The sequence below is a fragment of the Triturus cristatus genome, chromosome 8 (genome assembly GCF_964204655.1).
Source record: "Triturus cristatus chromosome 8, aTriCri1.1, whole genome shotgun sequence".
In the NCBI taxonomy this organism is placed as follows: domain Eukaryota; kingdom Metazoa; phylum Chordata; class Amphibia; order Caudata; family Salamandridae; genus Triturus; species Triturus cristatus.
Window position 1 is genome coordinate 1,629,502,671 of NC_140591.1, and position 25,304 is coordinate 1,629,527,974.

General features: G+C 50.7%; 1 protein-coding gene across 1 annotated transcript in view; it reads left to right on the forward strand.

Moving 5' to 3' along the window:
- LOC146808461 (transient receptor potential cation channel subfamily M member 2-like) overlaps nucleotides 1-25,304 on the forward strand; it is a 3,976,112-nt gene that overhangs the window by 345,152 nt on the left and 3,605,656 nt on the right. The window contains exon 8 of the mRNA XM_085623954.1: nucleotides 3,526-3,717. Coding sequence (XP_085480080.1) covers nucleotides 3,526-3,717 — 192 coding nt within the window. The remainder of the gene's footprint in view (nucleotides 1-3,525; nucleotides 3,718-25,304) is intronic.

The window sequence follows — 25,304 nt, forward strand, 5'->3', positions numbered from 1 at the left end:
GGGCTGATTTCCTATGGGAAAGTAGTCCAAACTGCTGCTAGCTGCGAGTGTCGCTGAAGTCGTGAAGATTGAAGTTGAAGAGAAGATAAAGATGAACCTGAAAGCAGAGGGGACAGAGTCTGGGTCACAGCAAGTGACCAGGGAGCTCACAGCAAGGAGCTCGTGGAAGTCGGGTGCTTCAGGTGTAGGAAGTACAGCTGGGCTCTGCAGTCACGGGCTCCGGGAGGCTTCAAGGAAGGCCAGCTTCTGGAGGGCGACTGTCCCACGTTGGCTGAGGGTCGCTGCGGTGTTAGTGTCCCGATTGGATCCACTAAGCCTTGGCAACCGCAACCCACGCAAAATAGACAAAGCAGCTGCTGGTGCAGACCCACGAGGTCTGAGAGTGCTCTCCTTTGCAGGGAGCGTAGAGCAGGCCTGGAGCAACCAGGGGAACTCTTAGATGCAAAGATTGTCCTCCGTCAGGGCCCACAAGTCGAGGGACAAGGGACCGCGGAAGGCAGCAAAATGGAGTGCGTAAAAGGGCTCCCACGGGCCACCGGAGCGGGCCAGGGAGCTGAGGGTCGGCACAAATGCTGCTGGATGGTTGGCTCAGAAATGGGCCAAAGCACAACTTCCCCACTGGTCGGGGTCGTGTGCTGGACAAGAAGTGGCCGGTGTCTCGGGGTATGCGGGGATCTCGACACCCACGTGGTCCAGGGTGCTCAGACTTGCTGGGCACACTCACAGGACGCTGGGATGCACTGGAGACCCACCTCGAGGTTGCTGGAAGGCGTCGAAGGTCGTGAGAGCAACGAAGTTCCAACCGGGTATCTTGTAGTCTTTTAGGTGCCTGCCAAGCAGGGGGATAACTCCTTTATCCCAAGGGAGATTTCTTCGGTCAGCTGGGCAGCAGCTCGTTGAAGGTCAGTTCTGTGAAGTTCTGGACGAATCTAAGGCTCTAGGGCAAAGTTATTCCCATATATCCCCAAGATTAGGGGATGGTCCCAAAGCGAGCCTACCAATCAGAGTAGAGGCGGGAAAGGGTGGCTACACCCACTCCCCTTTGTGTGTTTCCCGCCTGGGCGAGGGGCAGGATGCCCCTGAACCGGTTCCAGGCGGTGTATGCAGAGTTGGGGCTCTGCAGCTGCCTACGTGCAACTCTGAATGGACATTTGGTGCACCCACCCTGTTCCAATCCACATTATCCTGTCTGGGGAGGTGCTGGCACCTCCCTGCCACAGGAGCCCTATTGTCCAGCTGGAGAGGCTGGGATTTTCCCCAGCAACAGCCAGCCAGAGTCGTGTAGGTGGCGAACAGTAGCCATTTTGTGGTACACGTGCACTTTTAAATTGGTGTCTAAAATATACCGCTTTTCCCATATCACCCTCCTAGCAAGGGGGAATCGTGCCCCCATGCCCATGGCTGGACTGGGGGTATGATTCCTTCATGTTTGACACCAAACACGATATGGTTCTGTGTAGCCAGTCCAAAGTTACAGCGATGACGCAATAACTTATAATGCGGTAGAGTATATGGTATGGCTACACTACAAACAACCCAGTAACGGTGTTACGAAGGTTGCAGAGAGGTCCTACTCATGTAGGGGTCCCCCCTCACACATACCTCAGCACCCAGCCCTGTAGGATTACCAGGGCCTGCCATAGGGGTGACCTATGAGAGTATATGTGTTGTAATGGTATGGGACATAGGGTACCTACATCCCTGTAAGGGGTGCTAGCACCACCTTACCCAGGCTACAGTAGTGGCCTGGTGGTGTCAGTTTGGGTGGCTGTCCCAGGGTGGCACAATAAGTGCTGCAGCCCTGGTAGGCCTACTGGGGGACCCATGCCCTGGGTACCTAGGGTACCATCTACAAGGGACTGGAAGGGCATGCCCAGCATCCAATTATGTTTGTACCTAGAGTACTCACAACAGTTTTAGGGAGGAAGCAGATAGGCTGGGGTCCTGGATAGCAGGATCCCAGCCAGACTAGTCAAAAACCACTTAAATACCAGGCAAAAAGTTGGGGGCAACCATTAGTCAGATTCCACTCTCCTACAATTCTGTGCTCCCCTGCTGCCCTTCACCATGGGGTCCCCTGCTGCACATCACTCTGTCTTCTTGTGACTGTGCTCCTGTGTTGCACTTCACCCTGGGCTCCTCTGCTGCATTGCACCGTGGGCTCTCCTGCTATACTGCACACTGGACTTCACCCTGAGCTTCCAAGTTGCACTGCACCCTGTGCACCCCTTTTGCACTGCAGCCTGTGCTCCCCTGCTGTACTTCACCCTGTGCTCCCCTGTTGCGCTTCACCCTGGGCTTCCATGCTGCGCTTCACCCTGGGCACCATTGCTGCGCTTCACCCTGGGCACCTTTGCTGCGCTTTACCCTCGGCTTCCCTGCTGCACTTCACCCTTGCCTCTCCTGCTGCACCGCGCCTTGGGCTCCTTTGCTGCATTGCACCCTGGGCTCCCCTGCTGCTCTGCACCCTGGGCTCCCCTGCTGTGATGCACCCTGGGCTCCCCAATTGCTTTTCTACATGTGCCCCCGTGGTGGCCTCACCCTGTTCTACCGTGCTGCTCTGCAGCCTTTGTTTTCTCTGCTGTGCTTCACCCCGGGTTCCCCTGCTGCGCTTCACACTGTGCTCCTGTGCTGCGCAGCACCCTTTCCTCATGCAGGGCTCCCCTGCTGCTCTTGACCCTGTTCTCACGCACTGTGCTATAACCTGTGCTCCTCTGCTGCACTTCAGCCTATGCTGCGCTGCACCCTGTCTTACCCTGCTGCGCTTCAGCCTGTGCTCCCATGCTGCGCTGGATCTTTTGTTTCCCCTGCTGCACTGTACCCTGTTCTCTGGTGCTGCGCTGCACCCTGTGCTCTTGTGCTGCGCTGCACCCTTTCTTCCTGTGCTGCACTGCACCCTGTGCTCCACAGCTTCGCCGGATTCTTTGTTTCCTGTGCTGCCCTGCACCCTTTCCTCCCGTGCTGCACTTAACCCTGGGCTCCCCTGCTACACTGCATCCTTTGCTCCCCTGCTGCACCCTGTGCTCCCATGGTGCTTGCACCCTTTCTTCCCCTGCTGCGCTTCACCCTGGGCTCCCCTGCTGCACTGCATCCCGTGCTCCCCTGCTGCGCTGCACCCTTTCCTTCCGTGCTGCGCTTCACCCTGTGCTCCCATTCTGCACTGCACCCTGTGTTCCACAGTTGCGCTGGATCCTTTGTTTCCTCTGCTGCGCTGCACCCTTTACTCCCGTGCTGCGCTTCACCCAGGGCTCCCCTGCTGCACTGCTCCCTGTGCTCCGCAGCTGTGCTGGATCCTTTCATCCCCTGCTGCACTGCACCCTGTGCTCCCCTGCTGCATGTTCTAGTGTGCATAGGACCCTGATCTCAGCTGATGCACATCACCCTGCGGCAGGAGCGTTGTGTTGTTCTGTGTGCAGGACTGGGAGGTGTGATAGGCTTCGGGGTAGAGTAAGTGCTGAAACCATGGAGCGCGTGTGCCCGTTGCAGTGTCTCACTTCCTAAAAGCCACATTTTTCTTCCTTTCAGACTGTTCACAGCTCCTTGACCAACAACACGCCATGTGTGATCGTGGAGGGCTCGGGACGTGTTGCTGACGTCATAGCTCAGGTGGCTGATATGAACCCTTCACATATCACCATTGCCGTGATGCGGAAGAAGCTTCGCAGTCTGTTTTTTGAAACCTTCAGCGAAAAAGAGATTATCGAGTGGACTAAGAAGGTGAGACTCACCCTCCACCCTCCCTGCAGCTGGATGGACAGTTGGTCCAGCACATAGATTGATATTTATTAATTAATTCATGCATTTATTTATTTATAATCTTATCAAGCGCAACAGCTTCACACATAGGGTTTCTCTGCGCTAATCAGGATGGTAAGGTGACATGGCCACTGTTTAAAATAAGCAGGTCTTCAGCTTTTTTTGAAAGGCAAGAAGTGAGGTACACTGTCCCAGAGACTCTGGAAGAGTGTTCCACAGTTTGAGGCCCAAAGCAGTGAAAGAACGGCCACCCATACAGGCCAGTCTGAAGCTATGCACAGTACACAGGCATATGCGTGGGCATGTCAAAACATATACATAAACCTCGGCACTCTAATCAATTTAACATTGATTCATACAAACTTTTCAATGTAGGTCAATTTGAAACACCAGCAAACAAAAAGTTTTTTACTTGCTGTCCAATTTAATATACATATGGAACATACAGATTAAGGCCATATATTTGGAAGCAATAGCATTGTATTTCAACGATGGAAAGCTTGATACAATGATCCTTCTGTCAGACATTGGACTGTCAGCCAACACGTGTTTCATTCCAAAGAAACTTTTTCAAGGCTTCAGTGGATAATAAATGAGTTCTCAAGGTATTTCCATAAAACAATCTGGTCTTTCAGCGGAGATATTCAGTCCCTATTTGTTGGACTTGGCCCTTCTGGCAGGTTCACCCCTGAACTTTTTGCTTTTATTGGTGACCTGGTGGTAATGATTTTTGGTTTCTGCGCACTTTCCCTGTGCCCCAGAGTAAAGTGCGTGCGCACTCTGAGTGCATGTGGTGAGATAGGCCTGCCCTCCCATAGGAATGCATGGGGAATGTATGTGTCCCTGGTAGTTCCTGAGGCGTGGGGTGTGCAGGGTCGAGTCTGGTATGTGCGGACTCGTGTGATGAAATGCTGCGCGATGATGTGTGCGGCGTGCATGTACCTAGTATGGAAGTGCCACTTCTAGAAGTGGGCACTTCTGTGTGCAGTGTGAAATATGTGCCTTGTCTGGCGATTGGCTGGCTGAGGTCATGTGACGGGCTAGGGAATCCCCAGAGTCAAGAGGAGTCACCCAGTGGTGAATAGGGAGATTAGCATGCTGATGGCTGGGGAGGAGTGCACCTTGGACCTGAATAGGGCAGGGCTTTCCCCACACAATGCTGGCTCCGCACCCTGTGGTGCGACTGATGACCCTAGCCCTGCCAGTGAATAGAGTGAGGGGCTGAGCACATCAAGGGTGCTCCCCAACCAGCTGCGACTGGTTTTCCCCCTCACCCTGAACCCAGAACAAAGGGGAAAGGTGTATAAAAATGGGGCTGCGTCCCCACAGAGTTGTTCTCTTCCAGGATCCTACCTGAGGGGGGCTGCTGCTGCTGGACCATTGGGTCCCTAAGCGCCTGGAAGCACTTTTATTTTCCTTTAGCGCTAGGAGCGCTTGATTGTTGCAAGCCGGTGCCCACCCGGCATTTGCCCCGTTCTTGGCTGTTCCGAAAGTCCCCTGGCCGGTGCCCACCCTGCCAGGGACATTGCTGTGCTCGAAGGCGGGTGCCCACCCCGCTCATTCGCGTTAAACTGCGGGTGCCTACCCCGCGCTATTGCCGAGTAACTTTGTCGTGAAAGCGGGTGCCCAACCCGCATTGGTTCTACCTCCGACCGGGAGCCTACCCCGTGAAGGAAATCACCACCGCGGCCGGGCTTCAACAGGAAGTCAAGCAATCTGTGAGGGACGTGGGCGTGGTCTAAAACAGGAAGCGGACGGGAGCCTACCCCGCGTTACTGTGACGGAGATCAGGAAGATGAGCGTCAGCCTGGAGTCCGGACGGAGGGCGGGAGCCTACCCCGCCTCCGTCGGTGAAAGAGAGCCCCGCGTCGTCCGGAGGAAGCCAGCGCGCTCCAGGGAGTGGTGCCGGCGTTCAAAGAGTGCCCGAGTTCCAGGGCGGGACCTGAGCCTTCGCCCCGGTGAGTGGTGTCGGGAATTCCTGAGTCTCAGAGGGGGACTCCAGCGTGGTGCTGCCGGTGAGTGGGGCTCGGCCACTGGGTGGTTGGGGGTGTGTCGGGGCACGCTTCTCGGTGCCCGCCCCCCCCTATCGAAGTCCGGGCTGGCGAGCGCCGTCCTCGTTCCCCCTCCCCGCTGCCCCGCCTGACAGTGGGCAGCGGCAGCCGTGTGAGAAAAGGCATCTTCTTCGAGTCCAAAGGGACTCCAACGATTGGGAGCCATTACTTGTATAGAGTCCAGTGTGACTCCGACGACGGGGGCAGTGTTTCCGAGCCCCGAGAGGCTCCAACGAGGCCTGCATTGGTTGCTCAGAGCGCCCTGAGCGCTCTAACGTTACGGGGGCATTATTGTTTTAGAGCCCAGAGAGGCTCCAAGTGCGACAGATTGAAGGTAAAGGCACAGTGGTGCCCACGCTCCTTTTTCCAGCTGCCCAGCACTTAGTGGGCAGCTGCAACGTGTAGGTTGGGCCTTGTGCGCCCTGGTTTGAGCAGCCTGCGCAGGCGCGCCCTGACTTTGCTGGACACAGGGTGTCCTAGCCCCGACAAGGCCAGTTGGCCTAGGGACTGCCACAGGTGGTGGCTAATGTGAGTTTTTGCGCTATTGTTCCTAACCTGCACCTCTGAATGTGTTTTTGTGCGTCATGTGCCTTGTGTTTACACCTCTGAATGTGTTTATGCGTCATGTGTAATGTGCTTATGCCCCTACAGGTATTGTGATACTTAGGTGGTTGTTTTTCTCCTAGTACAGGTGGTGCTAGCGAGGTCCTGATTCCCTGCGTGACATTTTCCTAAGGTGGTTAGGGTTGCGTAGGTGGTACTTACCTGTTACCAGTAGTTACTGGTCGTGTGCTACATATGTTATTTAGTGCTACAGTGATTGTATGTGCTATGTTCTAAAGCATTATTCCTATGTTCTAAGTGCTAATTTCTACAAAGTGCTAATTCCTGACAGTGGTCCATGTGGCCCTGTCCCCTGTACATATAATCCCTTGTAAATTCTGCCCGTGCCTGTTGGCACATTGTAGAGTGTGTGTTTTTTTATCTAATGTGTTTTGGTATAATACAGAGGTTATTTTTATATAATACCTTGTGTGGAGTTTCCTTTGTGGTGGGCCTTGGGTGTTGTTGCTGGGTGCGCGCGCAAACGCTTTACACATTGCCTCCGGGATAAGCTTGACTGCTCGTGCCAAGCTACCAAGGGGGTGAGCAGGGGTTATCTTTGGCGTGTAACTCCCCAGCCCTGACTAGAGTGGTGGTTTCTGCCTGGCTTTTGCGCAAGCCCTAGCCAACCAGAAATCCCATCTCTAACACTATTCAAATTAATATTTTTATCCAGAACGAAAGTAATGCCCCATAATTTCAAATAAATCTTGTATTAATCATAGATTAGTCAGCGAAGAAAGTCGGGCTATGATATGCCCGTGGCCGTTCCGAGTAGGTCAACGAACTTGCGTGGGCTTATAAGGCACCACCAGCTCCTGGATAGAATGCGGACCCAAACCAGCTTTGGCCCTGTACATATAGCACAGGGATTTGAGTTGGATGCACTTAGTGATCGAGAGCCAGTGGAGCTCTTGGAGGCAGCCGAAACAGAAGTCTGGCTGCGGAGTTCTGGACAAGCTCCAGTTGTAGAATGAAAGCCAGTGCCTAAATACAACACATTGCCGCAGACTAGCCATGATAAAATAAGAGCTTCAATCAGAGTTCTCTGAGCAGGCAAAGGGAGCATCCAGATGATCTTTCTCCCCCATTGAGCACCCTGGAACAGAAGGAGGTGACCGTGGCTACCTGAGGATACATAGATAGACTATCGTCCAGCATAAAGCCCAGGGATTTGTCTTCAGATGAAGGATTAGGGAGGGCCCCAAAGAAACTAGCCAATGCTGTGGGTTCTTACCCAGGACCGGGACCTCCGTCTTATCTCCATTGAGCTGAGCAGGTTAATATTCATCCATAAGGAGATTTGGCTCAAGCCCTGGTAAAGAACAGAGGTTCTGATGGATACATCTGCCAGTGGATTCCTCACCTTGTGAATATCCCCTACGCCAGCAACATTCGGAAACTTTTGTAGCAGTCCACGCCGATGAGGTCGAAGACGACGTCACAGAGACACGGCTCCGCTCGCGACTCCGCTGACGTCACTGGCTCCATAAGAAGACCTCGTCGGCGTGATGACGTCAGTTCCCTTTTTTCCGCGCCGTCGACGCCAACGGATTTCAGGAATCTCTATCTGTAGCTTCACTGTTACTTTGTGTTTCTACTGGATTTCTCTGTTCCTTTTTCGTAAAAATGTCGACAAAGAAATCGGGGTTCAAGCCCTGTCGTCAATGTGGAAAACATATGTCGATCACGGATCCACATGACGACTGTGTATGGTGTTTGTCATCTGACCATGATGTGGATGGATGCTCTTGCTGTCGCAAGATGAGCTCCAAGGCTCTCAAGGAAAGGGAGGCGAAACTCTCCATCGCAAGGATGAAAAAGGAGAAGAGAGGAAGGAGGAAGTCGAGAACGAGGTCGAGGTCACGATCGAGGTCGGCGTCGAAGTCGACTTCGGGACATGCTTCAAGATCCAAGAAGCACAAGAAGAAGAGGAGACATTCTTCTAGACGTCACTCTGACAAGAGTTCGGCTCCGAAGTCGAAGTCACCTACTCGACGCCGTAAGGACTCTGTGTCTCCTTCACCCGTTCCGGATTCGCCTGCTGGTCATTCTTCTCCAGTGGCTTCACCGGCTCCAGCTATATCTCCAGCTCCATCTCCAACGCCGGTTCCATCTCCGGCTCCGGCTTCATCTCCGTCTCCAGTTGAGGAGCTTCAAGCACCGGGTGAGCCTTTGATGCCGCAAATTCCAACGTCGGCGCCGGTTGGCCCGAGTCTGGTGATGCCTGATCAGTACCCTGCGTTCCCTGGACCAGATCAGGACCCCACGCATTATTTAAATGCTATGTACGGGGTATTTTCGAGAGCCATGTACTCCACTGGTGCACCTTCGGGTCCGATGGGTCCCATGGCTTTCAGTTTGGGGGTGCCTCAAGCATATCCGCAGGCCCCTTTCATGCCAGTTTTCCCGTCGGCCCCGTCTTGTCATTTGCCGGCGCCGAGGACATCGACGCCTCTTCCTTCTTCACCGGCGCCGACTCGACTTCGTTCGACGCCGGCTGCTCCTGTAGATCCACGTTCGACGCCGGCGCCGTCGGATTCGGTCACGGCACCGCCGACGCTGGTTGTACGAATCCAGTCCTGGAGGGAAGCTCAAAGGGCGCTTGATGAGCGAAGGTACCTTCTGGAAGAAGCAGAAGAAGGAGAGTTTGTGGAGTCTGATGAAGTTTTTGAAGAACTTAAAGAGGCTAGTGGCTTGGATTTGTCTCCTGAGTGGGAAATTACTCCACCTCCCGATGAACCCTCGAAGGATGTGGCTCCATATCATGCAGTCATTAGGAAGGCAGCTGAATTGTTAGATCTTCAGTTGCCTACTACTGAATTTAAATCAAATATTCTAACAGAGGTACTGCATTCTCCAACTACAGTTTCAGAGCCATTATTGCCTTTTAACGAGGCCATTATAGATCCTGTGATGGAGGTGTGGCGTAAGCCTTTTTCTGCTCCCGCAGTTTCTAAGACAGTTGCCAGGAGGTATAGGGCAGCTCCAGGGGACCCTGAGTTCTTGACTTCACATCCATCGCCTGAGAGCCTGGTGGTTCAAGCTGCTTGTTCAGGAAAATCTAAGGGTGTTTTTCCTCAGGTTCCAAGTGACAGAGAGGCTAAAAAGCTAGATCAGTCGGCCAAAAAGGTCTTTTCATCGGCTAGCATGGCCCTTAAATCAACAAATGCCACTTGCCTTTTGGGACGCTATATTCATGCGCTCATGGACTCTGCAAAGAAACTGGCACCAAAACTATCTGAGGAGGATAGGGTTGGCTTTAATGAGGTCTTGACGGATGCCCAGGCAGCAGCACGTCAGGTGATACAAAGTGGACTGGACACGGCAGATTCAGTGGCAAGAGTCATGGGGTCTTCTGTTGCCACTAGGAGTGGTGCATGGCTTAAGTCTTCAGAGTTTTCCCCTGATGTGCAATCAACTTTGTTGGACTTGCCATTTGATGGCTCTGGATTATTTGGCAAAAAGGCAGATGCTGCTCTTGAACGTTTTGAGGAAAGCAAGGCTACGGCTAAGTCTTTGGGCCTTCAATCCCAGTCAAGGGAATCGTTTAAAAGATACTGGTGTTTCGGAAGGGCAACCTTTCGTTCCTACAGGCAGACCCAACAGCCACAGCAGCAACAGCAGCAGAGCTCTCTTTATAAGGGGTACAGAGGTAGAATCAGGGGTCAATCACATGGCCGTCAACTCTCTTCCTCCTCCTCTTCCTCCTCTTCAGCCCCTCCTTCCACCGCAAAACAGTCCTAGATCTGCCATTCTGGATCATGTTGGTCCTGTGGGGGTCGGCTTCCCATTTTCTACAAGATTGGGAATCTGTAACTACAGATCTTTGTGTGAGAAGTTGGCCTGATGTATGATGTCACTAGTTCTAGTGTACACCTTATATCAGTCCAAACAACCCTTATGGTGATTGGTTGTAAAGTCAACCTTATAGACCAGCTATCCTAGTGGTAGCATGGACAAGAGCAGTCTTAGGCTAAACTCTGTATGGCATGTGAAGTCAGCTGTGATACCATTTGCAATCCCTTGAATACCAAATGAAAGGACACCACAACAGATATATAAAAATAGAATGTATTTATTCTAGTCACAATACCCTCAGCACTCTTTATGAAATTCGAGGTAAGTACAACACAGTCTTATTTAAGCATACATAAGTTACACAGGTAAGTAATACAGTTAGGCCCTAGGGGCCACGCAAACCATATACTAAGTAAGTGGTATAAGAACCACTGTCACGAACACAGGTTAGGCCTAGGCCTAGGGAATCGCTGGGGCTACACTATACTACCAGTTGCTAGGCAGTGGGAGGCCCATGGGATTCAGGTGCAGAGTGGAAACACTCACGCGTAATGCGTAAAGTCGATAGAAATAGTAATGTTTAGAATTAAAGAGTTTTAGGACACTTCGGAAGGAGCTAGGAGTTAGAGACTTGGAAACTAGACCCTAGGATAGTCACTACCCTTGTGAGCACCGAAGTACCCAAGTTACCTAGCCCACGGGCTGCGGGTACATAGGTGTGAACTTGCGTCGGGTTTCGTCGTTGACTCCTATGGATGCCTGAAGAAAAGATGCTGACAGGCGGTCAGTGAAGAGTGTCCAGTGGATCCCAAGCACGGGATCAAGAAGGAGGACACCTGCAAGCAAAAGGGGACAGAGTCTAGGTCACCAGCCAGGAGCCGGGAAGGAACCAAGAAGGAACCAGCCGACGTCGTGAAGATGCAGGTGAAGAGGTGAAGCTTGTCGCAGCAGCCACGGGTACCAGGAGGCGTCAGGGACGACCAGGATCAGGAGGTGAGCTGTCCCACGAGGGCTCTTGCTGTCAGCGGCGTCTATGTCGAGTTGGGACCCAACAAGCCTTGGCAAGCGCAACCCACGCAGGATGAAGGATTCGCTTCTGTTGCAGACCAGGAAGGCCTGAGGTGCTTCTATTTCACAGGGAAGCAAGGGCCAGTCTGGAGGAGCCAAACCAGTGGTGTAAAGTTTAAGGTTCGTCGTCACAAAGGCTACTAGCCATCGGGCAAGCAACCTGACAGACGCGTCGAGCAGGAAAATGCAGAAGGGCCCCACGCAGAACTCGTGGAGTGTGGGGGGCTGATCTTCGGTGCAGATGGTGCTTGGGGTTGGGGCTTCTTAATCCCTGGAGTACAACTTCGAGGATGCCTCAGAAGCTGCGCTGGAAGCAAGTAGCCAATTTTCCCAGGTAGCCGGTCCCACGTCTCTCCTCGCCTCCACGGATCTCAGCTTTGCTGTGGATGTGGATCAGGGTCGCAGAAGTCTGGAAGTCAAGGCGCTGGTCGGGCTCTGCAGTCGGTTCCTCGTAGAACTTTAGGCAAAGCAAACGGCAGGTCGCTTGATGGTGCCTGTTTGCACAGGGTGGCCACTCCTTGGCCACAAGGGAGATTCTTCAGTCTTCTTCCGTAGTCGAATGTCGAAGGTCCAGAGTTTCTGTTCAAGTTTCAGTTATCAGGATAATCCAAAGTCCTAGGGACTCAGCTCCCACTCTCATACTAATCTGGGGGGCTGGGTTACCTGCTAGGTCCCTCCTATGGGTGGGACCAGGGAGGGGGGTGGTTACACCCCCTTCCCTTTGTCCAGTTTCGCACCAGGACTGGGGCTGGAGTGCCCCAGCACCGGTTTGAACTGGACTATGCATGGAACACCTTGTGTGCCCCAGGCAATGTCTTGTTTCATTCATCCCTCCCTGCTCCAATACACTAAGGCCTGTCTGGGGTGGTGCTAGCACCTCCCAAGGCAGGAAACCTATTGTCCAAGCCTCCCTTGCCGGGATGACTCCCAGCAGCAGGAGGTCAGACTTGTGTCGCGGCAGCAGCATCCATTTTGAGATGCTGGGGCTCTGGTTAACTTTAACCGGGTAGTAGGTCTTCAACATGTCTTCTCCCTCTAGAAGGGAGGAATACTATCCTCATCGCCAGAAACGGTGTGGGGGTAGTATTCCACAGTGTTAGACACCTTACACGACATGTTTTGATAAAGCCAAACCATAGTTACCATAACCGCGAGGATTATAAGGCACTTTAAGAGTATATGGTAGGCGATATCCTAGAACAGCTATAAGGACATGGTTCCGAAAGCTGCAGACAGGCTCAGCTCATGCTAGAGCACCATCTCACATGTTACCAAGCACTCTGCCTTCAGGATTGTTAAGGCCTGCCATAGGAGTGACTGATAGGTTACCCATGTGTCTATATATAAGGTAGGAATAGGAATACTACACCTAAGCAAGGGGTGATTACACGACCTTGCCCCAGCTGAGTGATCAGCCAGTTGTGTCATAATGGAAGGCCAGGCCAGGGGTGGCATAATACATGCTGCAGCCCCTGGTAGGCCTAGGGTACCCCTATGCCCTGGGTACCTAAGGTACACTATACAGGGTCTAATAAGGTGGTCCCTACCAATTGGGTTATGCACCTAAAGTACATAGTATTAATTTAGAGAGAGAACAGCTGGGCTGTGGGTCCGATTAGCAGGCCCACAGCCACATCTAAGTCGAAAACCAGTAAAGCAAAAGCAAAAAGTGGGGGTGAACATAGAAAGCAGACCCTACTCTCCTACAGTCATAAGGACTAAACAAAGTACAAGGAATGATGCAATTCAAAGTCCATCCTTGAAGAAAATGTCATTAGATAAAGCGACATCTACCAGGGTCACACAAAGCATAGAACCGGTAGAGACGAAAAAATTGCAATTACTCAGATTTGAATCTGCCATAAATAACAATCAAACACTGCCCAATTGTATATAGTCCGTGCTCTACGTACATATATAGATCCATATCTGAGAGAAGCAAATGCAAATCATAGCAATATTTGCATAAACCTAATACATATCCTGCCTTATTGTATAATGTACCACATTACACCTCCCTGTGTACTCCCTATATATGAATAGATAATATGGAACTGAAAACCAGCCCATGATACCTATACCACAAAAATGGAAATAGAAGCAAAGGGAAAGGAAGATTACACCTTCCATAAGACCCCCTGGGTGACTTAGCATTAAAATAATGCAGACTGGCCAAAATTACCTGAGAGACTGTTACTACCAGAAGTCTAAAAGAAAAAACAGGAAAATGAAACCCTGTTCAACAGTAACCACTTCTAAGCCACATCTAAGTCGAAAACCAGTAAAGCAAAAGCAAAAAGTGGGGGTGAACATAGAAAGCAGGCCCTACTCTCCTACACAACCCCCCCCCCCCCAAACTTAGGGACATTTAACTAACCTTGACCAGTTGAGTCTTCATGTTCTAAGTGGAAATATCTGGAGAGTCCATCTGCATTGGCATGGTCAGTCCCAGGTCTATGTTCCATGGTGAAGTCCATCCCCTGTAGGGAAATGGACCACCTAAGAAGTTTGGGATTTTCACCCTTCATCTGATTTAGCCACAAGAGGGGCTTATGGTCTGTCTGAATCTTGAAGTGAGTGCCAAACAAGTATGGCCTCAGCTTCTTCAGGGCCCAAACCACAGCAAAGGCCTCCCTCTCAATAGCTGACCAACGTTTCTCTCTAGGGGTCAGCCTTCTACTTATAAAAGCAATGGGCTGGTCTTGACCATCTATATTCAGTTGTGAAAGAACAGCTCCCACACCCAACTCAGAAGCATCTGTCTGGACAATTAACTCTTTGGAGTAGTCTGGACTTTTCATAATAGGTGCAGTGCACATGGCCTGCTTCAGGTCATCAAATGCCTTCTGACAGCTTACTGCCCACTGAACTTTCTTTGGCATTTTCTTAGAGGTCAAGTCATTAAGTGGTGTCACAATGGACCCATAGTTCTTAACAAACTTTCTGTAGTACCCAGTCAGGCCCAAGAAAGCTCTGACCTGTGTCTGGGTAATTGGAGGAGTCCAGTCCTTTATGGTCTGGATCTTGCTCTCCAGTGGTTGAACCTGACCCCCGCCTACTAGGTGGCCCAGGTACACAACCTTGCTCTGCCCTATCTGGCACTTAGTGGCCTTGATAGTGAGGCCTGCCTTTTGTAGGGCCTCTAAAACATTCCTCAGGTGGACCAGGTGATCCTCCCAGGTGGAGCTCAAGACAGCAATATCATCAAGATAAGCTGCACAGTAGTCATCCAGGCCTGTAAGGACTTGATTCACCAACCTTTGGAAAGTGGCAGGTGCATTCTTCAAGCCAAAGGGCATTACCACAAATTGATAATGTCCTCCTGGTGTTGAGAAAGCAGTTTTGGCCTTTGCACTCTCAGCTAGTCTGATTTGCCAGTAGCCTGCTGTCAGGTCAAATGTATTCAAAAACTTGGCAGCTGCCAATCTGTCAATGAGCTCATCTGCCCCAAGGTATTGGGTGGGCATCTGTCCTAGTGACAGCATTGAGACCTCTGTAATCCACGCAAAACCTCATCTCTCTCTTACCATCTTGGGTGTAAGGTTTTGGCACCAGAACTACAGGACTAGCCCAAGGGCTCTCTGAAGGTTCAATGACTCCCAGCTCCAACATCTTTTGTACCTCAATCTTTATGCAGTCCCTGACATGTTCAGGTTGCCTGTAGATTTTACTCTTCACAGGCAGACTGTCACCAGTGTCCACCTCATGGGTGCACCAGTTTGTCTGACTTGTGGTCAGAGAGAACATATGTCTATAGGCCTGTAGAACTTGTCTGCAGTCCTGTTGCTGATGGTTAGTGAGGCTGTCAGAAAAGACCACACCATCAACTGAACCATCATCAGGGTTCTGAGTCAGCAGGTCTGGGAGAGGGTCACTCTCTTCCTCCTGCCCCTCATCTGTAGCCATGAGTAAGCCCATGTCTGCCCTGTCAACATATGCCTTTAACCTGTTGACATGAGGCACCCTGTGGGGGCTTCTGGGAGTCCCAAGGTCCACCAAGTAGGTGACTTCTCCCTTTTGTTCAACAATAGTGTGGGGTCCAGACCATTTGTCCTGGAGTGCTGCTGGGGCCACTGGCTCCAACACCCACACTTTCTGTCCTGGCTGGTACACAGTCAGCACAGCCTTTTGGTCATGCCAAGCTTTTTGGAGTTCTTGGCTTGCCTCAAGGTTTTTAGAAGCCTTCTTCATATACTCTGCCATCCTGGAGCGGAGGCCAAGTACATAGTCCACTATATCAAGCTTGGGTTGTCTGAGAGGTCTCTCCCATCTTTCCCTTACCAGACATAGGGGTCCCCTCACAGGATGCCCAAACAAAAGCTCAAAAGGGCTGTAGCCAACCCCCTTTTGTGGGACCTCTCTGTAAGCAAACAGAAGGCAGGGTAAAAGGATGTCCCATCTTCGCCTAAGCTTGTCTGGTAAACCTTTTATCATTCCCTTTAGGGTCTTGTTGAACCTAAAGTTAACCAGAGCCCCAGCATCACAAAATGGATGCTGCTGCCGCGACACAAGTATGACCTCCTGCTGCTGGGAGTGATCCCCGCACGGGAGGCTTGGACAATAGGTTTCCTGCCTTGGGAGGTGCTAGCACCACCCCAGACAGGCCTTAGTGTATTGGGGCAGGGAGAAATGAAAGAAACTAGATACTGCCTGGGGCACACAAGGTGTCCCATGCATAGTCCAGTTCAAACCGGTGCTGGGGCACTCCAGCCCCAGTCCTGGCGCGAAACTGGACAAAGGGAAGGGGGTGTAACCACCCCCCTCCCGGGTCCCACCCATAAGGCGTGACCTAGCAGGCAACCCAGCCCCCCAGATAAGTATAAGAGTGGTAGCTGGGCCCCAGGAGATTAGATTATCCTGAACCTGCAACTTGAACAGAAACTCTGGATCTTCGACATTCGACGAAAGAAGAAGACTGAAGAATCTCCCTTGTGGCCAAGGAGTGGCCACCCTGTGCAAACAGGCACCATCAAGAGACTTACCCTTTGCTTTGCTGAAGTTCAACGAGGGACCGACTGCAGAGCCTGACCAGAGCCTTGACTTCCAGACTTCTCCGACCCTGATCCACATCCACAGCTGAGCTGAGATCCGTGGAGGCGACGAGAGACGTGGGACCGGCTACCTGGGAAAAGTGGCGTGTATCTTCCAGCGCAGCTTCTGAGGCACCCTCGAGGTTGTGCACAGGGGTTTGAGAAGCCCCAACCCCAAGCACCATCTGCACCGAAGATCAGCCCCCCACACTCCACGAGTCCTGCGTGGGGCCCTTCTGCATTTTTCCTGCTTGCCGCGTCTGTCTGGTTACTTGCCCGTTGGCTAGTAACCTTTGTGACGAAACACTTTCAACTTTCCACTGCTGGTTTGGCTCCTCCACACTGGCTCCTGCTCCTCTGTGAAAGAGAAGCACCCCAGACCTTCCTGGTCTGCACCAGAAGCAAGTCCTCCATTCTGCGTGGGTTCCGCTTGCCAAGGCTTGGTGTGTCCTATCTCGACTTCAACGCCGCCGACAGCAAGAGCCTGCGTGGGACAGCTCGCCTCTTTGTCCTGGTCGTCCTCGATGTATCCTGGTACCCGTGGCTGCTGCGACAAGCTTCACCTCTTCACTTGCATCTCCCGACATCGCATGGTTCCTTCCTGGTTCCACGTGGTCACTGGCTAGTGACCCAGACTTTGTCCCTTCTGCTTGCAGGTATCCTTCCTTCTTGATCCCAGCCTTGGGATCCACCGAACACTCTTCACTGACCGCCTGTCAGCATCTTTCCTTCAGGCATCCATAGGAGTCGACGACGAAACCCGACGCAAGTTCACACCTATGCACCCGCAGCCCATGTGCTAGGTATCTTGGGTACTCCGGTGCTTAGTAGGGTATTAACTATCCTGATGTCTAGTTTTCAAGTCTCGACTTCCTAACTACTTCAGAAGTGTCCTAAATCTTATTATTTCTAAACTGTACTATTTCTATCGATTATACGCATTACGCGTGAGTGTTTCCACTCTGCACCTGATTCCCGTGGGCCTCCCACTTCCTAACCTTGGGTAGTATAGTGTAGCCCCAGCGATTCCCTAGGCCTAGGCCTATCCTGCGTTTGTGACAGTGGTCCTTATACCACTTACTTAGTATATGGTTTGCGTGGCCCCTAGGGCCTAACTGTATTACTCACCTGTGTGACTTAATGTATGCTTGAATAAGACTGTGTTGTACTTACCTCGAATCTCATAAAGAGTGCTGAGGGTTTGACTAGAATAAATACATTTTATTTTATATATATATCTGTTGTGGTGTCCTTTCATTTGGTATTCAAGGGATTACAAATGGTTTAACAGCTGGCTTCACATGCCATACAGAGTTTAGCCTAAGACTGCTCTTGTCCATGCTACCACTAGGATATCTGGTCTATAAGGTTGACTTTACAACCAATCACCATAAGGGTTGTTTGGACTGATATAAGGTGTACACTAGAATTAGTGACATCATACATCAGGCCAACTTCTCACATTGGTGAGCAGCGGTTGGGATCTGAGCTTGCTGTTGTAATACCATTGTAATCTTGAGATACTAAATTGAAAGATCACACAGATATTGTTAGGTACAAATAACATAGATTATAAATACTTAGGTCCTACTGGACTTATTTGTTGTAGGTTGAAGGGCCTGGCACACCCTGACTACAACTACTAGAGAGGTTTAGTAGATACAACTAGTGTAGGTAGGTGCACACACCACACCCTCACTAGATCATGTCTCTGAGAGGAGATCAAGATGATTCTCTCTCAGGAGGGCTAATCCCTAGAAAGATACCCTCTAGATATGATACCCTAACTTTTCAGGAGATGAGACAATTGTGTACCTCCAGAAAGTTAAAACAGGGTTCAAACCCTACCCTCATTCAGCTAGTAGAGATCCTAGAGGAGTATGACACTCATAGGGCCTCCAAGGCTAGTACCCTAGGTACAGTTGAGGGCCTACCCACTACAGATGAGTCAGATGGGACTTCAGAAGATGAGGTAGATAGCCAGGTCCGAGTAGGGAGACTTAGCCAGGCTAACTTAAGCCTACATGGGAGTTTAAATGGGGTCCCCCCCATTCAGACCCCCAAGTGGGCTTAACCAGAGAAGCAGGAGGGACAGATCCCCTTCAAGGGAATCCATCCACTCCCATGTCTCTAACAGCTCCCATGGCTCTTCTCACAGGGGAATGACTTCCCCACAGGGAAGAGAGCATCAGGCCAGAATGAGGGAAGCCAATCTGAGGATTGAGAGGGAAGAACTTGCCCTTGCCAAAGAGAAGCTTGCTCTGGCCAGAGAGCAAAAGTTAAGTGGGTTAGAACCCACTGGTGGCAGCAATACCCCTAGAGATAGAGACAGGGCCTATGATAATAGAAACCTGAGCAAGATTGTCCCTCCCTACAAGTGTGGGGATGACATCCACAAATGGATAACTGCTTTGGAGAGAGCCTGCAAAGTACAGCAGGTACCCCAAAGTCAGTGGGCAGCTATCTTGTGGCTCTCCTTCTCTGAGAAAGGTAGATCAGAAAAGGCAGACCAGAAGGGTAATGATCAGAAACAAAAAGACCAGAAGTCTTCACCAGGCCCCCAAAAGACTCAGGGGGAGGGTGGTCCCAAAAAGGATAAAAAGAAAGATGGCCAAAAGAAACCATGGTGCAACTATTGTAAGTCAAACTCACATTGGTTTAGTGAGTGCACCAAAAAGGATAAGTCCGCAGCCACCATTGCCCCTAAGGCAACTGTACCCCCTGGTCCAGCTGTAAGTGGTGGTTCCCAGAAAAAGGGTGTAGTAGGGTTAACCCTGGGAACTGAGGAGGATTCTGGCCTAGTCAGGATACCTACTCAGGCTGTTCTGATCTGTGATGGGGACATAGCTTTGTCCTCTACTATAGGTCCCAGTAACCTGGGCAAGTACAGACAGACTCCTTTTATCAACCAGAGAATGGCTCAGGCCTACAGGGACACTGGGGCTAGTGTCACAATGGTGACACCTGCCTTTGTGGACCCTGGACAGATCATGCTAGTTGAGAATTACCTAGTGACCAACGCTAGCAATGCCACCATAAGGGTTGTTTGGACTGATATAAGGTGTACACTAGAATTAGTGACATCATACATCAGGCCAACTTCTCACATCCTATACTCCACTTCAGACCACACTGAAGTTTCAAGCTCATTTCCCAACAGACACTACAGGAAGGTCTGAACTCACAACAACTTTCTTGAGGCCAGTTACCCCTTCCCAGGAGAAGTTGAATATTGCCACACTATGGGAGGTAGTGGCATTGCTAGCGTTGGTCACTAGGTAGTTCTCACCTAGCATGATCTGTCCAGGGTCCACAAAGGCAGGTGTCACCATTGTGACACTAGCACCTGTGTCCCTGTAGGCCTGAGCCATTCTTTGGTTGATTAAAGAAGTCTGTCTGTACTTGCCCAGGTTAGTGGGACCCACAGTAGAGGACAAAGCTATGTCCCCATCACAGATCAGAACAGCCTGAGTGGGTATTCTGACTAGGCCAGAATCCACTTCAGTTCCCAGGGTTAACCCTATTACACCCTTTTGCTGGGAACCACCACTTACAGCTGGACTAGGGGGTACAGTTGCCTTAGGGGCAATGGTGGCTGGGGGCTTGTCCTTTTTGGTGCACTTACTAAACCAATGGGAATTGGACTTACAATAGTTACACCTAGGTTTCTTTTGACCATCTTTCTTCTTATCCTTTTTGGGACCACCCTCCCCCTGAGCCTTTTGGGGGCCTGGTGAAGACTTCTGGTCTTTTGATTTCTGCTCATTACCCTTCTGGTCTGCCTTTTTCTGATCACCGCCCTGGTTCTGGTTTTTCCTGCTTAACTCTAGTCCTGACCCATCTATCTGCCTTCTTTCCCAATTCTTGGGGAGAAGTCAGATCAGAATCAATCAGGTGTTGATGCAGTAGCTGGTTTTGACAGTTGTTAAGGATTTGTTCTCTCATGATCAAATTATACAATCCTGTATAGTCCTTAACCTTACTACCCAATAACCAGCCTTCCAAAGCCTTAGTGGCACAATCTACAAAGTCAGTCCAGTCCTGAGTCTGTGTCTTCTGGGTATCCCTGAACAACAACCTGTATTGTTCAGTGGTTAGGCCAAACCCACCAATCAAATCACTCTTCAGGACAGTGTAATTGTCAGCATCCTCATCACTAACTGTGAGGAGCTTGTCTCTACCTTTCTCAGAGAAGGAGAGCCACAAGATAGCTGCCCACTGACTTTGGGGTACCTGCTGTACTTTGCAAGCCCTCTCCAAAGCAGTTATCCATTTGTGGATGTCATCCCCACACTTGTAGGGAGGGACAATCTTGCTCAGGTTTCTATTGTCATAGGACCTGTCTCTATCTTTAGGGATAGTGCTGCCACCAGTGGGTGCTACCCCACTTAACTTTTGCTCTCTGGCCAGAGCAAGTTTCTCTTTGGCAAGGGCAAGTTATTCCCTTTCAATCCTCAGATTGACTTCCCTCATTCTGGCCTGATGCTCTTTTCTCTTTGGAGAAGTCATCCCCCTGTGAGAAGAGGCATGGGAGCTCTTAGAGACATGGGAGTGGATAGATTCCCTGGAAGGGGATCTTCTCCTCCCATCTCTCTGGTTAAGTCCACCTGGGGGTCTGAATGGGGGGATCCCATTCTGACTCCCATGTAGGCTTAAGTTAGCCTGACTAAGTCTCCCAACTTGGACCTGGCTGTCTACCTCATCTTCTGAAGTCCCTTCTGACTCATCTGTAGAGGGTAGACCCTCACCTGTACCTAGGGTACTATCCTGGGAGGCTCTCTGAGCATCATACTCTTCTAAGATCTCCACTAGATAAATGAGGGTAGGGTTTGAACCCTGTCTTAACTTTCTGGAGGTACACAATTGTCTCATCTCCTAGAAAGATACCCTCTAGATATGATACCCTAACTTTTCAGGAGATGAGACAATTGTGTACCTCCAGAAAGTTAAAACAGGGTTCAAACCCTACCCTCATTCAGCTAGTAGAGATCCTAGAGGAGTATGACACTCATAGGGCCTCCAAGGCTAGTACCCTAGGTACAGTTGAGGGCCTACCCACTACAGATGAGTCAGATGGGACTTCAGAAGATGAGGTAGATAGCCAGGTCCAAGTAGGGAGACTTAGCCAGGCTAACTTAAGCCTACATGGGAGTTTAAATGGGGTCCCCCCCATTCAGACCCCCAAGTGGGCTTAACCAGAGAAGCAGGAGGGACAGATCCCCTTCAAGGGAATCCATCCACTCCCATGTCTCTAACAGCTCCCATGGCTCTTCTCACAGGGGAATGACTTCCCCACAGGGAAGAGAGCATCAGGCCAGAATGAGGGAAGCCAATCTGAGGATTGAGAGGGAAGAACTTGCCCTTGCCAAAGAGAAGCTTGCTCTGGCCAGAGAGCAAAAGTTAAGTGGGTTAGAACCCACTGGTGGCAGCAATACCCCTAGAGATAGAGACAGGGCCTATGATAATAGAAACCTGAGCAAGATTGTCCCTCCCTACAAGTGTGGGGATGACATCCACAAATGGATAACTGCTTTGGAGAGAGCCTGCAAAGTACAGCAGGTACCCCAGAGTCAGTGGGCAGCTATCTTGTGGCTCTCCTTCTCTGAGAAAGGTAGAGACAAGCTCCTCACAGTTAGTGATGAGGATGCTGACAATTACACTGTCCTGAAGAGTGCTCTAATTGATGGGTTTGGCCTAGCCACTGAACAATACAGGTTGTTATTCAGGGATACCCAGAAGACACAGACTCAGGACTGGACTGACTTTGTAGATTGTGCCACTAAGGCTTTGGAAGGCTGGCTATTGGGAAGTAAGGTTAAGGACTATACAGGATTGTATAATTTGATCATGAGAGAGCAAATCCTTAACTGTCAAAACCAGCTACTGCATCAACACCTGATTGATTCTGATCTGACTTCTCCCCAAGAATTGGGAAAGAAGGCAGATAGATGGGTCAGGACTAGAGTTAAGCAGAAAAACCAGAACCAGGGCGGTGATCAGAAAAGGCAGACCAGAAGGGTAATGATCAGAAACAAAAAGACCAGAAGTCTTCACCAGGCCCCCAAAAGACTCAGGGGGAGGGTGGTCCCAAAAAGGATAAAAAGAAAGATGGCCAAAAGAAACCATGGTGCAACTATTGTAAGTCAAACTCACATTGGTTTAGTGAGTGCACCAAAAAGGATAAGTCCGCAGCCACCATTGCCCCTAAGGCAACTGTACCCCCTGGTCCAGCTGTAAGTGGTGGTTCCCAGAAAAAGGGTGTAGTAGGGTTAACCCTGGGAACTGAGGAGGATTCTGGCCTAGTCAGGATACCTACTCAGGCTGTTCTGATCTGTGATGGGGACATAGCTTTGTCCTCTACTATAGGTCCCAGTAACCTGGGCAAGTACAGACAGACTCCTTTTATCAACCAGAGAATGGCTCAGGCCTACAGGGACACTGGGGCTAGTGTCACAATGGTGACACCTGCCTTTGTGGACCCTGGACAGATCATGCTAGTTGAGAATTACCTAGTGACCAACGCTAGCAATGCCACTACTTCCCATAGTGTGGCAATTGTTAACTTCTCCTGGGGAGGGGTAACTGGCCTCAAGAAAGTTGTTGTTAGATCAGACCTTCCTGTAGAGTGTTTATTGGGCAATGATCTTGAAACTTCAGTTTGGTCTGAAGTGGAGTATAGGACCAATGTAGAAATGCTGGGGATAGATGCACATGTCCATGCTGTGACCAGGTCACAGGCCAAAAAGTGCAACACTGAACAGGTGCTGGATCCTGGGACAATGGACCAGACACAAACCAAGAGAAGGAGCAGTAGGGTTAAGGCTGTGCCTTCCCCCCTGCCTCAGGTGGTGGATCAGCCCTCACAGGAGGATGATCCTGAGAGCCCTGAAGGAACTGTCCTAGAAGAACTGGAACCTGATCAGGTTGAGTTTCTTGAGACAGGGGGACCTTCAAGGGCAGATCTGAGGCAGGCACAATTAGACTGTCCATTTCTTGAACCCCTCAGACAGCAGGCTGCTGCTGAGGCTGCAGGGAATTCTCAAGGTACCCATAGAGTGTATTGGGATGAAGGGCTGCTGTATTCAGAGGCTAGAGACCCCAAGCCTGGTGCATCCAGGAGGTTGGTCATACCACTGAATTTCAGAGGCTTCCTTCTCACCTTGGCCCATGATATTCCCCTTGCAGGACACTTAGGCCAGAACAAGACTTGGGACAGGCTTGTCCCTCACTTTCACTGGCCTCATATGTCAGAAGATACCAAGGAGTTTTGTCGCTCCTGTGTCACCTGCCAAGCCAGTGGCAAATCAGGTGGCACCCCAAAGGCCCCCCTCATACCACTACCTGTGGTGGGGGATCCCTTTGAGAGAGTGGGCATAGACATTGTAGGACCAATGGACCCACAAACAGCATCTGGGCACAGATTTATACTGGTGATAGTGGACCATGCCACCAGGTATCCAGAAGCTATACCCCTAAGGACTACAACAGCTCCTGTTGTGGCAAGGGCCCTACTTGGAGTATTCTCCAGAGTGGGCTTTCCAAAGGAGGTCATTTCTGACAGAGGTGCCAACTTCATGTCAGGATATTTGACTGCAATGTGGAAGGAGTGTGGTGTAAACTACAAATTCACTACCCCCTATCACTCACTGTGCAATGGGGTTGTGTAGAGATTCAACAAGACCCTAAAGGGAATGATAAAGGGTTACCAGACAAGCTTAGGCGAAGATGGGACATCCTTTTACCCTGCCTTCTGTTTGCTTACAGAGAGGTCCCACAAAAGGGGGTTGGCTACAGCCCTTTTGAGCTTTTGTTTGGGCATCCTGTAAGGGGACCCCTGTGTTTAGTAAGGGAAGGATGGGATAGACCTCTCAGACAACCCAAACTGGACATAGTGGATTATGTACTTGGCCTCCGCTCCAGGATGGCAGAGTATATGAAGAAGGCTTCTAAAAACCTTGAGGCAAGCCAAGAACTCCAAAAAGATTGGCATGACCAAAAGGCTGTGCTGACTGTGTACCAGCCAGGGCTGAAAGTGTGGGTGTTGGAGCCAGTGGCCCCAGCAGCACTCCAAGACAAATGGTCTGGACCCCACACTATTGTTGAGAAAAAGGGAGAAGTCTCCTACTTGGTGGACCTTGGGACTCCCAGAAGCCCCCACAGGGTGCTTCATGTCAACAGATTGAAGGCATATGTTGACAGGGCAGACATGGGCTTACTCATGGCTACAGATGAGGGGCAGGAGGAAGAGAGTGACCCTCTCCCAGACCTGTTGACTCAGAACCCTGATGATGGCTCAGTTGATGGTGTGGTCTTTTCTGACAGCCTCACTGATCATCAGCAACAGGACTGCAGACAAGTTCTGCAATCATACAGACATATGTTCTCTCTGACCCCAAGTCAGACAAACTGGTGCACCCATGAGGTGGACACTGGTGACAGTCTGCCTGTGAAGAGTAAAATCTACAGGAAACCTGACCATGTCAGGGACTGCATAAAAGTTGAGGTACAAAAGATGTTGGAGCTGGGAGTCATTGAACCTTCAGAGAGCCCCTGGGCTAGTCCTGTAGTCCTTGTGCCAAAGCCTCACACCCAAGATGGTAAGAGAGAGATGAGGTTTTGCGTGGATTACAGAGGTCTCAATGCTGTCACTAGGACAGATGCCCACCCAATACCTAGGGCAGATGAGCTCATTGACAGATTGGCAGCTGCCAAGTTTTTGAGCACATTTGCCCTCACAGCTGGCTACTGGCAAATCAGACTAGCTGAAAGTGCAAAAGCCAAAACTGCTTTCTCGACCCCAGGAGGACATTATCAATTTGTGGTAATGCCCTTTGGTTTGAAGAATGCACCTGCCACTTTCCAAAGGCTGGTGAATCAAGTCCTTACTGGGCTGGATGACTACTGTGCAGCTTAACTTGGTGATATTGCTGTCTTTAGCTCCACCTGGGAGGATCACCTGGTCCACCTGAGGAATGTTTTAGAGACCCTGCAAAAG